Source organism: Oxyura jamaicensis, chromosome 1, assembly GCF_011077185.1.
Source record: "Oxyura jamaicensis isolate SHBP4307 breed ruddy duck chromosome 1, BPBGC_Ojam_1.0, whole genome shotgun sequence".
NCBI classification, from domain to species: domain Eukaryota; kingdom Metazoa; phylum Chordata; class Aves; order Anseriformes; family Anatidae; genus Oxyura; species Oxyura jamaicensis.
In genome coordinates this window covers 114,556,678-114,572,699 of record NC_048893.1, presented here as the reverse complement: position 1 = coordinate 114,572,699, position 16,022 = coordinate 114,556,678, and the positions used below count along the sequence as shown (strand labels likewise).

The following is a 16,022-nucleotide window of genomic DNA, read 5'->3' as shown; positions in this document are numbered from 1 at the left end:
TCCTGCATGCTATTATGAAACATTCACATGAACGATCACTGAGGCACCAATTTTGAATTATAGGTTTGAATTCTGCACTTTATTCTGCATGCATCCTGCCTTTAAAGACCTCTGACAAATGCCTTGAACCTAGAACACAGCTCCATCATTAACCGCAGTATTTTCATTTTCAGCCTGGCTGCTACAACAGAAACAACCTTCAAGGATTTAACCAAATTCTGGCCTCTTAAAGTTCTGCAATAAAATCACACTGATTTTGGCCAACCAGCCATCTCACTTTAAATTAAAACCTGATGCTGCTTTAACTAAGTAATTTTTTAGAATTGGATTATCCCATTGAGATAATGCAAAATGAATAGATGATTTATTAGCAGGCTCTTCCAGAACTCATTATTCAGTAAACTTTCAACAGATGTTCGCTGCAGTACAGAGGGTTAGATCGCATGCCTTAGTGAATCATTCTGCTTCGCATTCAATTTTCAAGTGACCGATAACAACTGCTGGAGGGGAAAAAATACACAAGCCTGTAGGAAGCAAAGGTAGACAAACTTCCCACTGGGATGATGTTATCATGACCGTCACCAAGCAGTATTAGCTATGGCCAGAGAAACATAAAGCTGTTTTTCTTGCATCTTTAAATGTAACCGAGCACTCCTGTGATGGACATGCATGTTGCCCCCTTTCTTTGAGGGGAGTCTGTTCTGTCGTTTCAGCAGCATGCAGTGCAAACAAGTTCCACTCACTTGTGAAACGGCGTCTCTCTCTGCTAGGTTCAGGTTGACCACCTTTTGGTTTTCCTGAAGTTCTTCAGTGACACGATGAAAAGCACAGAAATGCCAGTCCAGCCTTTCATTAATCCACATATTTCTAATGCTTTGCATCTTAATCATCTGCCTCCTAAAATGGATGCTCTCTTTTTCCCACCACATGGTCTTCAAAATAAAATTTTCTTCTGTCTTTATTTCACACTCCTCTGGATCTTCCTAGCCTCCATTATTTTTTGGCAGAGGGGATAACAGTAACTTTAGAGACATTCCAGGGAACGTCTACCACCAGAAACATCATGCTCCTGTTAAGCTCGACTCCGTTTCTGATGATGCCATCATTTTTTTAAGACCGTAATGCTACGGAGCATGTTGTTGGGTACTCCAAGTCCCCAGCCTGAGCTCACACAAATAAAACCTCAGGTATTTGCAAGAAAAGCTTCAGTTACACATCTCAGTACTTTGTTTATCCAAGTCTGCTGCTCCATCTTCTGCTCACCCCGCCAGTTCTGCCTGCAGCTTTAGCACCCCCCAGAGCTAACCAGGACCCAAGGAACAGCTTCAAAGAAGTCTGCAAACGCCCACCCCTACGCCAGCAGCCGTTCCTCAAGTCATTAATGCATGAATTAAGGCCAATCCTCACACAAACAACCCGTGCTCACCTTTTCTGTTATACCATTTCTCCTTACTTTCTCTCTCACGCAGCATTATGCTTCTTGTTCCAGAGCCTTTGAAAAAAATAAACTAATAAAATATATATTTCGTTCGATCAGTTCTTTATTCATCATCTTACTGAGTATCCCAGATAACAGTAACAGGACAGCAGAACAACTTTCCCCTGCAGAAATTGGGCTTGCAGACTGCTATAAAAGTTATTTTAAATTCTACTTTTAACTATGAAGCATATTTCTCACTCACAGCAGCCCTTTTAGAAAGGGCACTGCAGCATGCTCCCTTGAAACCCTTTCACAGGGCAGACTCCTTTTTAGATGCAAGTTTGTGGGTTCGCGTTATCGAGGTGCTCACTTCACTCCCAGAGACCTTCGGAACATCTGAGTTCACCCATGTGCGTGACTTGCAGTGGTCGGCTTCGGTAAATCCTATGACATGCCAAAATCCATCAGCTTCACCAGCAGAGAAGAACATGATGGTTACCTTACCAATCTCCTTTGGATTGAATACTAAGGAAAAGAAACTTTCATACAATGGTTCATTCAATGTTTTTCTTTAATGCCAGATGACGCAGCCCCTTCCTTGGCTTCCCATTTCCAATGAACTGCAACAATTGTTTTTACATAGCTTTAGAAATTCACCTTTTTAGAAAAAAACAAAACCTTAGGATAACATGCAATGTCTTCCTTGTTGCCTTTTTGCTGTTGTTTTGATATCCAAAATTCTAAACAGGTTTTAGCTTTACTAAAGCATTACATAAACCTGGCAGGCATGCACGATGTGCTTCATGACTTACCCCAGCCAGATGAAGTTAACCTACAGTACGTTAGCGCCTCTGAAGCTCACAGATGCCCTGATCTAAATATAAACTAGGTTATGATGTCAAAGGCCTTTCATGTACAGTCCATCTGATGGAGGTTCATCACTTACCCTGCACATCAGAAGTTCACATTCAGCCATGGGATGCTGATGCATCATTACTGCTGTTCAGGTGTGTAAACAAGAACCCAACAAAACCTGCATGAGGCAGGCTCAATTTCACATTAACTTATGGGCACAGAATTAAAGCAGGGAAAGGAGGTCAGGGCAAACATCCCCTTGTCTTAGGTAAAAGGTTCATAAGTTTGAAAAACAGAAAAACGTACAAAGCATGCATTTGGATTCTCAACTTCTTGAGAACAATTTAGTAAGAAATGACCAAAACCACCTTAAAACCCTGCTTCAGAATTAGCTGTAGACAGGCTAGAAAATTATACCTCCTCTCCTTTAGAATCTGCCTCTGGCTTTGATTTGTCAAAGATGGAGGCCGCAACCACATCCCACAGATGAAGTCTCATTTACTTTCCCAGACATCAGAGGCAATAGGCACTCTTCCAATAAGCTGACTGAAGCCAATCTGTACCCTAGATTTTCCATAGCTGACACCCTAGACAGTGAAAAGTCAAATTAACAGTAAAAGTCAAATTAAGTGAACTGTTTTTTTCTTTTTTAAAGGCTAAGTTGGGCAGAACATGGTGGCAATAGAGGTGAATATGAAAGTGAGCATTACCTCATAATTTCTATCTAAAACGGGCTACAAGAGAAGCCTTCAGTCGATCCAAGGTACATCATACTGTCATGGCATCCAGCCACACAAAGTATGAGCCCTTGCAAAGTGCTCAGGCAGAAGTCTCAGGGCCTCATTTCACCACCTACTGAAGCCTGAGAGCTCACTGAGCATGAAACAATGATCCTTGCCATGATTATCTGTGTACTACAGTTTTATCAATGAATTTATGCATGTCTACACATCTGGGAAAAGTAACATACACATTCACTTAGCACACAAACTTGTGTGCAAAATATTTGTACCAGATGCCTGCAGGACATGAAAATGAGACTTATTCTCTATGTATAGAGAGGCCAGAGTCAAAGTCAATTTTCACTTTTAATGAGCTGATGATTCTTTGTTATTTAATACTCTGTAAAAAGGTATTACAGATTTACAGATTATTGCAGTGACTTCTAAAGAACACAGGCAGCCACGAGGCTGAAACTACAGTATCATGTACAGTATGTAGTCGTTAATACTATCTACTACAGCATGAAGAAAAATACTTTTAAAATTAACAGTATTTACTTGAAAACATACAAATGGAGCTTGCTTTCTTACAATATGCTTACATATCTATATTCCAAGAATAACATTTTAAAAATGCTAGATCTTGAAAGGTCATAGATAAAAAGAGTCATGATGAAGATGAACCAGTTTTGCCCAGAAATGCTATAATGAGCACACTGCATTTTTTCAGCAAATTCTAGTTTTGCCAAGCTTCAAGAGGCAAAAGCCTAAAATGTGAAAGCTTCCAAATTTTCTACCTATTCCATTCGTCTTGCTCTGGAGGGCACGGTGACCCACACTGCTTTCTGACAGTGTGTCACCACAACTGTTCTTTGACACGAATGCCATTGGGAAGAGATGATTCAGGTCCTTACGATGCAAGGCCTAACAAAAAGCCTCCAACAAATCCACTGGAGACCACGATGTTCTGTTTGATAAATTCTGTTGACTGAGAAGAAAAACAATAAGTGTAAAGAACCAAGTCAATCGTGTCTGACTATAACATTTAATACTCTTATCACAATTGCCTGGAAATAAGCATACTGGATCTGGGGAGATGGTAGTAATCCATTTGAAAACCAACAAAGTTAGGTGGCAACTGCTGGCACCAATGTAAAGTAATTCTATGCCAAATACTACTTTTTTGGGGGGGATTATAAACAGACAGGTTTTTTACAAACTCTCTTGACCAAAAAAAGTGAGGGTACTACCATAATTTCAATTTTAATCACACACACAAAAAAAAGTTGTAAAGAACTATCTTTGGGGGGAAGACTAGGGCACTGGAAAAATACAGTTCCCTCTTTTGTGAGCAATTTTCCTAGCAACTTGATAAAAAAAAAAAACAATTCTTAAATATCACAACTTTTTGTATGCAATATTTCATGAAATGTTATCACTGAGTATAATGCGTATCCAACATGACATTTCATAAATCCTTTACTTTGAACACTTCAGATTAGCTATTAGGACACAATTAATAATAATAAATAATAATAATAATAATAATAAAGTAAGGTAATTTGAAAAAAGGAAAACAAAAAGCTTCCTATCTCATCTGTTTCTGCAGCAGAATGGAGGATAGGTTAAACTATTTGGGGTAGAGAAGAAGGTAGAAAACCCCCTCTCTTGGCTTTCCACTTTAAATTCACATTAAAACATAAGGCATTTTTTAGCAACTTAACTGTAATTCCATCAGGTTAAGTATGAGATATCAGAATTCTTTATTAGAAAGCACCAGTGTGGCTGCTGTAACACTGTTAGCCTATGGTACATTCTCAGTCAGGATTCACAGTTGCACAGAAAGAAACTTATAGGGCTTACATGACATTTTAAAAGTGCGTTAAAACACGCCAAACATGCCTTTTTTGAAAGATAAAATGATAAAAAGGTCTTCAAATGTCAGAACAAAATGGCCTCTGACATTCTGATCAGTACGACTCTTTTTAACATAGCATGTAACAGAGTCCGTAGATATATTTTTTATGTGTAAAAATTAGATTTAAAAAATACGCATCCCTAGTTACAAAGTGGTTATTGCTTTTCTCTAGAAAGAGAGGTTAATCTTTCCTAATCAAGTAATATTGTGGTCAGCAGACTAACATTTTGGGGTCTTTGAGCTACCATGTTTTAACCGCAACCCCCCCCCTTTTTTTTTTTATAAACCAATCCATCAGCGTATCAGCTCTCTTGCTGGCCAAGAAGGTGCACAGACTAACTGACAAAGCTCATGGCAGTCCCTAGGCCACAAAGTTAATGCTTTTCTACAACCAAAGCCCACGTGTAATCCTGCAAGAGCGAGCAAAACACCAAGTTAAAAAAGAGTATACAACGATAACTTTTAATAAAACATACAACCAGACTATTTCTGATGCCCACCCATTACAATCAGAATTACGGCTCAGTTTTGCACCACATTTCCAACTAAGTACCACGTAAGGGGGAAAGTAAGAAACGGTGGCTGGTAGAAAAGTTTATCTGCTTAGACTTACCTCTTCGATTAGAGTATTGATTTCAGGTGCTGCCTTATTTGCACGCTTTTTTAACTGTTTTTTTGCTTTGTTTACATCTTTTTCAACTCTCTTCCAATCAACTTGTACGTATCCACTATGACTAGCAATCTAAGAAAATAAAGTAAATTCAGTACAGTTGTAGTTAACATTTTATGAGTCAAAGTGCAATATATTAGTGCCTACAAATTATATTTTGTTTAAATGTTGTTTCTTCTTTGTATTACAGGTACAGGAAAAGACATTGCTCCAGTTACAACACTTACTCTGCATCAAACACTGTATTCTCCCTGCAGTAACTGTGGTGTGAAATAGAACAATGAATTGCAAAGTTCAGTAGACTCTTGGTAATTTCACCATTTTTCTATTGCTTAGCTATAAAAGTTTTAATTTAAAACATTTTTTTCCTTCAGAATTTACTGTAATTGCAAGGGAAGAAAAGTACATTCATAGAGTAACAATGAAAAAACTGTTCCATTTTAGCTTCTTTCAAAACTGTGGAATTCTGACTTGTGACAGGACATTTGGGGCTAATAAGAATCATCATTCATGAGATTTTTAGCACATTTAACCATCATCCCAACCCTGTCCCTTATTTCTCTAACTCAGATTTGATTCTGGAAAAAGGACTTTCATTTACTCAACAACGTTGGCAGTCCCACCAACTCACAAAAGAAATACATACTTAAATGTCTGTAAGATAGTAAAAAAATAACTGTATACTCCAGATAATAGTTAAGGGAAAAAACCTCATCAGTTGTAAAAAGAAGAAAATCAAAACTAAGGATTACTGCTCATTTTAACTGCTAAGGCAAACAAACACAGACTGCTAGCTTTAAATGATTTATACCGAAACAAAAATCTCTGTGAAGAGTGAGATTTCTCAGATCCTTCTTAAAAGTTATGTTTGGCAAACTCATGCAACTTATATAAGTGCGTTCTATGCAAATGGTATAACTTCTAAATAAAATTCACAGATAAAGTTCCGTGGAGTAGATATTTAAATATAGGATTTATTAGGTTTGGGATACAATAAATCAATTGACCTTGCCTGTCTAATGTAAGCCATTTATGTAGACAGGTGCTTGTGTTAGGCAGAGATAGGTAATTAAGGACTGCCTGTACCCAATGAAGACATAAAACTACTTTTAAACTGTTCTGGTCGCGCATCCAGTCACTGGATGACACGCCAGGAGAAAAAACAATTAGGCGTTGGGCTAATTTTCATTTTATGGAGTTAACATTACCACAAGAATTTCAAAGAGGCCTTAGTGTTGAACTGGTGCCTTCTGACTCACAAACCTAAAAACTAAATATGGATTTAACATATTAAGTCCAACACAATATTAGAAATACATCTTTTAAGTAAGCAAATACATTAATAAAATAAAAACTGGACTTTAAGAGAAACAAGATTAAGACTAGTTCAATTAGCTCAGTTATCCATACAGTACAGGTATGAGGCAACAGTTTTTAATTAAGCTCCGTTTTTAATTAAGCTTCTAACCATAGAACTTATACATTTCTCCCTGAATTTAGTAGCAGAGATCGTAAGCTGTGCTTTCAAGTTTTAGTATACAGCTATGAAATAAACAATAGACAATGTTTAGAATATAAAATGTATAATGGAGGAAAAAAATATCTCGAACTTCACTGCAGTGAGAGTCAGACCTCGTGTTGTATCTGCTTTGGCTGCAGTCCTACAAAATATGTAACTTTGTCTAACCACAGAAAAAAATCCCACTGAAGGCTTATATTGGTGAGACAGACTTCAATTTTTAAATCCTAATTAATCTTTAAAAAAAAAAAAAAATCCTAACTACTAGTTTATGGTCAAGGTTCGTGAATTTATATAACTACAAATTCTTAAAGTTCAGTAGCATTTTTAAAGCCAATCCCTATGATAATGGAGATAAAACATTAATATTCCATTATCAACTCCCTATATATATATATACTTAATGCATCATACAGGTGTGTATATACATGTATAGCTTATTAATGTCAGATATTTGTTCAAGATCTTCCAGACCTATTGAAAAACTAAGATGTTTTCTAAAAATGCAATTAAAAAATACATTAATGCATGATTAATGTAAGTACTTCCATCCTTCTCTACACTAACCAAAATGAGAAGAGAACCTAAAGGGAAGGCCTCATATTTGGGGGTGCTATTGGATAGGCACACGAGCACTTGGTTATTATGAAGCGTCATTAAGGGTAATGAGCAAACGATGCACAAGAGCAAAAAAAAATGCATCCAGGAAGACGGGGCAGCAAGATGGCAGTTGTAATTTCCTCAAAAGCAGAGTATCTCTCATACTAAAAGGCCTAACCAAGCCCAGAAACTGCACGCTAGATCCCCATCTGAGCATACAGGAGCTATCCAAACTTCTCGGTATTTCCTGGTATTTATCTAGGCAGCAACCCTCTCTGCTCCTGACCAGGACTGACCTGACAAGGCTCTAACTTCAACATACAGAGATAAGGAGGGACTGAGAAATGATACAGTATTTTTATTTTTATTTTTTTGTAAGAGCTGAACTCCAGAGGCTGTATCTTCAGCCACCATCTACTGGCACAGCTCCCCTGTGACCATAAAACTCCTCCAGTTTACAAAAGCAGAAGAACGATGCCCCTCCACTTGATGTAAACACCTGCCAGAAGCAGGGCATTTCTTTATAAGGCAAACTTCCAGATACTGTTTGCTTTGGCTCTTCCACTGAATTAGTCCCTCTAAATCTGCACAAATCATCTGTCAAGTGAGGTATCCAGTGCAAAACCAAATGCAACTCTCCCTCTGAACAAGTCCCTACCCCAGAAGCGTGCTGTTCTCTCACCACACAGCAGAGATACCACAGCACCACCAGACCTCTGCACAACACACAGCTGAGGCTTAGGGTTTATCTTGCTTCTTGCATTGCTTTCTAAGCTCTTTCTCAAGGTAGAAGGTATTTTAATGAGGAGTTGAATTGAATCCATCAATGGCATGTTAATGGAACGAGGCAAAATTTATTACTGAAAGCACAAAAAACTCCACAAATACACCATTTTAAGATTCAATAGTAGTCAATACAAAATGGAAATAGCCACGATTTATATGTCGAGTGCAGAGCAAAAAGTAATGAGACCATTACTAAGGATACAGGAATTTAAAAACACCGAGAACAGGCACTCATTAAGAACAATTGTTTTAAGTAACTTATTACAGCAGAACCACACCAAGTTCACACTTCCCTGCTCCTCAGGATCTCACTAAGCTGTGTGCTATACAACCTATGCGTTTGACAAGGGAAATCCCTTAGGTTGATCCCGGTAGGATAAATTAATTGCATTTTTCTTGGTATAGCGCATGGGTATTGATCACATACCAGCATACTTGAAGAATCACAACTCCTTCAATAAAAAAATGATCAAATTAAGCTGTTGAAATATCCAGCACTGAGATGTGAGAACAGGTCTTAATTCTGAAGAACAATGCAGATTCTTTCATGACATTTTTATTCTCCTCAGACTTTTTATTTAATCTGCATTGAGACTGACAAATTTATAGATCATTTACAATAATTTGAAAGATCTTTTCACTTCTTGTATGAACTGACACTCCAAAACATATTGCTTTCTGTTTCCTACTAGATTTCTTCAGATGAAGTCATCATATGCTATAGAAAAAATGCCCTTTTTAAATTCCAGGACTGAAATGTTTCAGTGAATGGGCTTCATCCAAAAATCTCGCCTTCTGTAGTTCTTTTTCTTGTTTGAGCAGGTAATTACAACATCAATATTGCAATCAGGAGTTGGAATGAAATCTGCAGTATCAGTAAAATTTACAGATAAAAAGGAAGTTTCTAGTCACGTGCTGAAACGTTCCTCTGCCCACACAGGGGAAGCGTTGAACATATTAATAAGGAAATTAAAAACATAATGTGTGATCTTTAAATGAAAAAATTAAAGACTACAGAAATGTAATTACACTATAGAATTTATGACTCAGCTTTAAAAATGCAAAGCGTTTTGAATTAAAATGAAAGACCAAAGCATTTATTTTATTCCCTTCCAAGAGAATCTGATCTTTCTTAATTAACGATATAGACAATCAAAATATGCAATTCGTTTTTCTTCTTAGATAATATTCCTTTTCAAATACACTCTAAATGAGATCAACTAAGAAATCAGACACACTATCACATGGCAAACCGATTTAATGCATAGGAAAGTTCCCCAAACTTCACAGCTCAACCAGCAAAAATACTACACGAGTAACATGTTTTTAAGCAATTTCTATTCTTCACTATTGACAGGTTTTAGTTTTAACTTTTCAGCTGTGTGTGGTAAGAAGCACTAACAGGGACTTGCAGGCAATGTTCTGCCTACTGCCCCTGGATTCCAGGGCTCTGTTTGGCAGGCTCTACAGCCAAATTTGGATAAAAATTCTCATTTAGTGAATTAAGACCAACACTGTGCTAAATGAGAAGAGATTTTGGTCATGCTTTCTCATCTGGTTAACTTAAAGACAAGTAGTTTAAAGATCCACTAGCCATATATATATTATGTAAAGATTTAAACGCTCCCTCATCATCCAGAAATACGCACTGTGGGCTAAAGTACTGCGGTGTTCTCAAATTGATTCATTTGGTGGCTTTGCCCATTTTGCCAAAAATTTACATCTGGATGATTCTGAGCCATTTCTGATTCAATACATTTGTAAAATCCATCCCAATGTTTAGGTACAAGCCCAATAACCAGCACTTCCCAGGAGATCTGAAAAGGTCAGCAATGCACCATGGCGAAGTGGAACAAATAACGCTATAAAGCTTCATATGAAAAATATTTCTCTTTGACTTTTACATTGTTGTTGCTGCTTGCCTTTGAGTAATTTAGAATAAAGTAGGTGTTATACTTGTTGAAAACGAGTTAAACCAAATACTTTTGAAAAGCCTACATTCTCACATGTAACTGAACTACAGAGCTTATGTTTAACAAGGGCCTTGGAGGTGTTTTTTTTTTTAAAAAAAAAAAAAAAACAGTAGAGAGGATGATCATGAAGGAAGTAAGAGTCCTTCACCCAACTGCCACCTGGACGCACTACACAGCAGCAGCCAGAGGTACTACACAAGCCTTCCTGACCAACGGTTGGCTGTGACAGCCATTACCATCAAGGAAACAAATAAAAAGTTGTTTGTTTGTTTTCAGAAACCATCCAGGGCCATGTTGGCAATAATAAAAAGAAACTATCTTTATCTGTCTCAAAAAAAAATATATAATAAATGGTGTATTATTTGAACAAACCTGAACAGACACCAGTCTACTTCCTCTAGAGTAACTTGAAGAAAAAAAATAGACAAGCTCACAGCTATTAAGACATGGAAAATGCTAGCCAAGTAATTTTAATTCCTTTACATCTCAGAAGGATATGTGAAATTCTCCTTTGCTTAAAGCCTTTTAATTTATTTGAAGGCTTTTTGGAAATTAAAACACAACACAATATCCCCTAACACAATATCTGATGAAAAATTCAAATGGTCGTGCTAGGTAACACCATGACATTTTTTTTAGACTTGAAATCCAGTTGAACAGAGGAATGCAATGAAACCATCAGAAGTCAGGAGAGCTTCAGAGGTTTAACAGATATAACCACCAAAGACAGCATGAGGAGAAAAGGGAAATCAACGGCTTCATAATAGGACCAGAGCATGTTTTCCAAGCAACTGCCAAAGCAGCCCGTTTTTTTCAAAGCACTGATAAAAATCCTCAAACCTATTTAAAATAAACACAGCTTAGATTGCCTGATCTCTCTAATAATAAGTTTACTTGTAGTTCCTCTTATCTGGCAATATGTATCACACACAGCATCTCAGTTTCTACACAAAGGTTTCTTTTGGCTTATTACAACTATTTTACAGGATAGAGCAGATTCCGATTTAGGACTGTTCTTTTAGAGATGTCTCTTTTACACACAATATTCCATCTGAAATTAAGTTTTGGATTGATAACACTATGAAGATGAAGTAGATAAGAAGCCTTCCTAATTAAATTTTTAACCCAGCAGCTAAATTTTTCCTACTGTTTAAGTAAATAACATTTGCCAACTTATAAAGCATGAAATTCTACATACTTGAAGCAGAAGAAAGCCACCACCTACTGCAGTTGCTGCAAGCTTTCCGACTTTCTGGAACAAAAATCCCGCACACCTTAGGAGAACAAAACAAAAAACCCAGTCCAATGAAGTTGTCTGCTCAACAATGCCACACTCCAATATTCCTGACTACAACTATTAAGTTGTTCAATTAACAAAAGCAAACGTTTAACTTCACATTTTTAAATCTTTAGATCAGAATATTTAATACAAACAACGTTTAATGAATAACGTCTAACACAAAACAACATGAGCAACGGTTGCTAGTTGACGACTGATGGCCCCTTTAAAGTAAGCTTGAGATCTGCGGGCTTTGTCTATACATAAAAGCTGCATGCTGCTATTAAATACAGCATTTTAACAAAGCACAGCAGAGCAATACAAAAGTGCCATTATAACTATTCCCAGATGGAAGGTTAATATATTACACTATCATTTATACTAGCTACGTGACCTATAACTTAATTCCCAGGTAGAAAGAAGTTACATCCCTACCACAAGAGCTAGAAGCTGGTGGGGAGAGGGGGACGGGGCAGGGAAGGGTGCTCCTCTGGGACATGGCCTCGGTCTGTTCTTAGTGGACCACGGCAACCAGTGATTTAGCACCTTGCTCGCAGTCTCCAAAGGCTCCCACATCAAACACAGCACCACACAGATATCAGCATCACAGAACAACTGTGGCAGGAGGTCGTCTGTCCCAGCCCCCTGCCCAAAACTGCACCGTCAGACCTGAGCGCAATTGGGCTGCTCAGAGCCTGCTTGGGCAGGCACAGGATGCTTCCCACGCTGATAGTCCCAAAACTTCTCTGGGTGCCTCCTCTGGCATCTGACCTGCCCCCTCGCAGCCCCATGCATGTGTTGTTTCTTTTTCCCTTTGCATATGAAGGGTGAAACCCTACTGATATGCACAAATACACACACACACGTATGTACATAGACACAGACACTGCAATACAGCTCCTACATCGTTCAGTCAGCCACTTCTTGGATGCCAGATCCCATGAACCACTCCCTACAGGTTTCTGAGTTTGTCTGTTCACACCTAACTTCTGAAAGCTATTTTAAAGCTACAGAAGCAAATCAAAAATCAGATCGAAAGCTAAGGCTACATTCCCCAAAGCTGTACTGAGCCTGTAAATAACAATTTCATTTTTAGCCTCTTTCATGTTCCAAATCTTGTATAATTTCATTTTAAAAGTTCCTGCGCTACCATAATGTTGTTTTTCACTGAAATTATTATTTTTTTAGAATACTGGAATAAACAAGGACTAGTCCAATACCTTGACATAGCTGCCAAGACTGTGACCACACTTCCAATTTCTACCTATCACCAGAGCATAGTAAGGCTAAAACAATTTATGGTATCTGCTCTCATGTTAACGTAGAGAGACTTAAACTGTTCAAAATGGCTCCAGTTTATTTTAGAGAAACAAAGACGTCTCTATAAAATGGGGCTCTTAAAGATACATTCTGCCACACATCCCTTTCTTAATTTCTCTTACCTATAAAATGCACCTTAGCTGTAATACCGTAACTAGGCCTCTAAACCTCCACTCCTAAGTCAATCTGATTTTCCATAGAAACAAAAATGACATGCAGTAATTTTCCATTTACTCCTTAGACTTTCAGAGTTCTGACATTTCTTCAACTCCTTTTCACAGTAACTGGTATGGGTTCCTTCAGAGAACTGGTGCATTTTACCAATATTACAAAACGACTTTAGGATGATGAGTCAGAGCAATGAGTTAAGAGATTCTTCACGCATGCATAATTTTTATTAACAATAAAGGAAAACCCTATCAGGGAAAATAAGCGTATCTGCTTCAAATAGCCTGGAAAATGAGCTAAGCACAGTAGAAGGCCTAGCGCAGTTACGAAAGCGACGTTCTCTCACCAGCCAGTCACTCCGCCCATCACAATCTGTGTGGCCACGGAATATTTTTCTACAATTGGTCCCGAATTGCGGCCAAACACACGATTCCACCAATGGTGACGCCTTGCATATTCTGTTAGGTCCAACACTTCATAGGAATCATCGTCACTTTCACGTTCTTAAAAAGAAGAAAGAAGGAAAAAAGTTATTTTCTGTTAGACAATAAGCTAACAACCCATCAAAAAATCGACTAACAACCCCCCCAAGCATTAACAGAACTGTACTTGGCATTAGCTGGCTAATACAACGGCTTATGTTGCCATATACGGGGTACCTGTGGTCCAGAGGTTCACAGAACAAAGGCCTTTGTGATTTTATGCCAGTCTTCGAGCCAAGACTACAGGAAAGTTATTACCTATAAAATCCACGTGGCACAGGAAAGGTGAACAGTAATCTCTCTGTTCAAGTAGAGGAACTAAGGCCTTGGAGCTAGCAGGCAGCTGGTTTAACACACACACACACACACAAAAAAAAAAAGTTAAAAAGAAAAAAGGGAAGTCTTCTCTGCCCCTCTCTGAGAGGCCCTGGTTAACCTGGAGAGCAGCTTGCTGCAGGATGCTGTAGATACCAAAAGCAGATGTGGACTCCAAATAACAACAGAAAAAAATAAAGGAACAACGAAAGAAAATCCACCAAAGGCTATCACAAGGTCCAGAGTAGAAAGTCATCAGAAACATTCTGAGAAAGTATCGCTGCATGTTTACCGTGTTATTCTTTCCTAGCTCACCCTGCAGCGGATGGCTTTCGGACACGATCTGCTGGGCTTTCATCTGACATCGCACAATTGCTTTTATGATCTTCAGCAATGTGAAACACACCTGACTTAAGAGAAAGCAGATGCTTCTCTTTTAAGAATCTCTGGCTTTGTGTTTTCTTCAGAGGGCAGGACATTAGGTTAAGGTAATAAGCCAAGAACAGCCACGTCTGTTCCCATTCCACAACAGACAAAATAGATGAAGCTGGGACTTCAATTAAGTTCCATAATTTCAGCACAATTCTCTCAACGTTTTCAAACTAGGCCTTCTCCTACGACTCCAAATTAGACATCCTAAATACCTAAATACCACCCTAAATACCGCTTATGTTCAAACATCAAAAGAAGAGGTGGCCTACTTGCAAAAAGGAGCATTTTAAAAGCACGCATACAGGATTAAAGCCCACTTCTGTTTAAAGTATTTAGGGTGAGATGTAAGTTCAGCAGGGATGCTGGGCCACTGCAGAGGAGAGAAGTTGTGTTACTACCTAGACTCGTGATGAGTTGTGATGTAAATATTCCTCTCACGCTAACAATGTTGTTTTTAACCTCTTATTACAAGTTGTGAGCGAAAGGCTAGAGAATGGAAGAAATACATAAGTAGGTATGAATTTTTTCCCTTTAGTATTATTTAAGAGGTCGTAAGTACTGAAACAGCAGTAACAAGACTTGTAACGATAAAAAGTTGCCACTGAATGTTCTTTTCAACTTTGAGGTATTTAAGACAGCCTGTTTATCTTGTGTAGAAAGGGAATAACATATCATCAGTCACAGAGTGTCAATTACATTGCATTTTAATAATTTAGGGGCAGAAGCACCTCACAGCTCGCATAAGCGATGCGCTGCATGGACACTAACAACGCTTGCGTACTTTTTTTAATAAAACAACTAAACGAACGCCCTTCCTCGTGCGATAACGTTACACTTTACGCACGACTGCGCCTTAACCAAACCTCCACCGCGGTGTTTTAGGACGGAGGCCGGGCACACCGCTGCCCCGGCCGTTCCCTATGGCCCCGTCACCACCTGCCCGCCCCCGCTGCCGCCTACGAGGGCGGTTTAACGGCGGTTTAACGGCGAGGAGCGACGCGGCCGAGCGCGGCGCCCCGGGCGCTGACTGACCTGAGGCGCGGCGGGGCCTCCGCGCCGCCATCTTGGCTGCGGGTCACCGCCGAGCCGGGGCCGCTCTGCGCTGCCGGCGGCCTCCCCGCTCTATGGTCCGCCCGCCGCGCCCCGCCCCCTCCCCGGGGAGCGCGCGGTGACGTCACGGGCTGCCGAGGCCGCTCGGGCTCCCGGAGGATTGTGGGGGGTGTAGTTCCTGGGGAGGGCCGCCATTTTGGGGGCAGTGTCGGGCCCTGCTGTAGTGTGGGGCTTGGTTTCTCAGCAGTCCTTCCCCGTCCTCTCATCCCGCATTTTTGAAGGTCGGGAGCGGGCTCAGCGCCGTGGTACGGAGCCTGATAATCCCCCAGTGCGGGAGACATCCAACAGCACAGTGCAGACGGAGGCCTGGGTGCCTTGCCCAGTCACTGTGGTGCCAAAATGGTGCCACCCCCATGGCGGTCCCTCCTACTCGTTCTCTACCACGGCTGCTGCCTGGGCAAGGTCCCCACGGCACCGCAGCATGGCAGAGCCCCTCCTGGCCGTGCCGCTCTG

General features: G+C 39.6%; 1 protein-coding gene across 1 annotated transcript; it reads right to left on the bottom strand.

Moving 5' to 3' along the window:
• Window positions 1-1,524: 1,524 nt before the first annotated feature.
• Window positions 1,525-15,610, bottom strand: FUNDC1 (FUN14 domain containing 1). The gene is made up of 5 exons (XM_035315969.1): window positions 15,492-15,610; window positions 13,577-13,733; window positions 11,662-11,737; window positions 5,529-5,657; window positions 1,525-3,985 (listed from the first exon to the last, which is right to left on the bottom strand). The coding sequence occupies exons 1-5, from the start codon at window positions 15,520-15,522 to the stop codon at window positions 3,908-3,910; spliced, it is 471 nt and encodes a 156-aa protein (XP_035171860.1). The 5' UTR covers window positions 15,523-15,610; the 3' UTR covers window positions 1,525-3,907.
• Window positions 15,611-16,022: the final 412 nt, after the last annotated feature.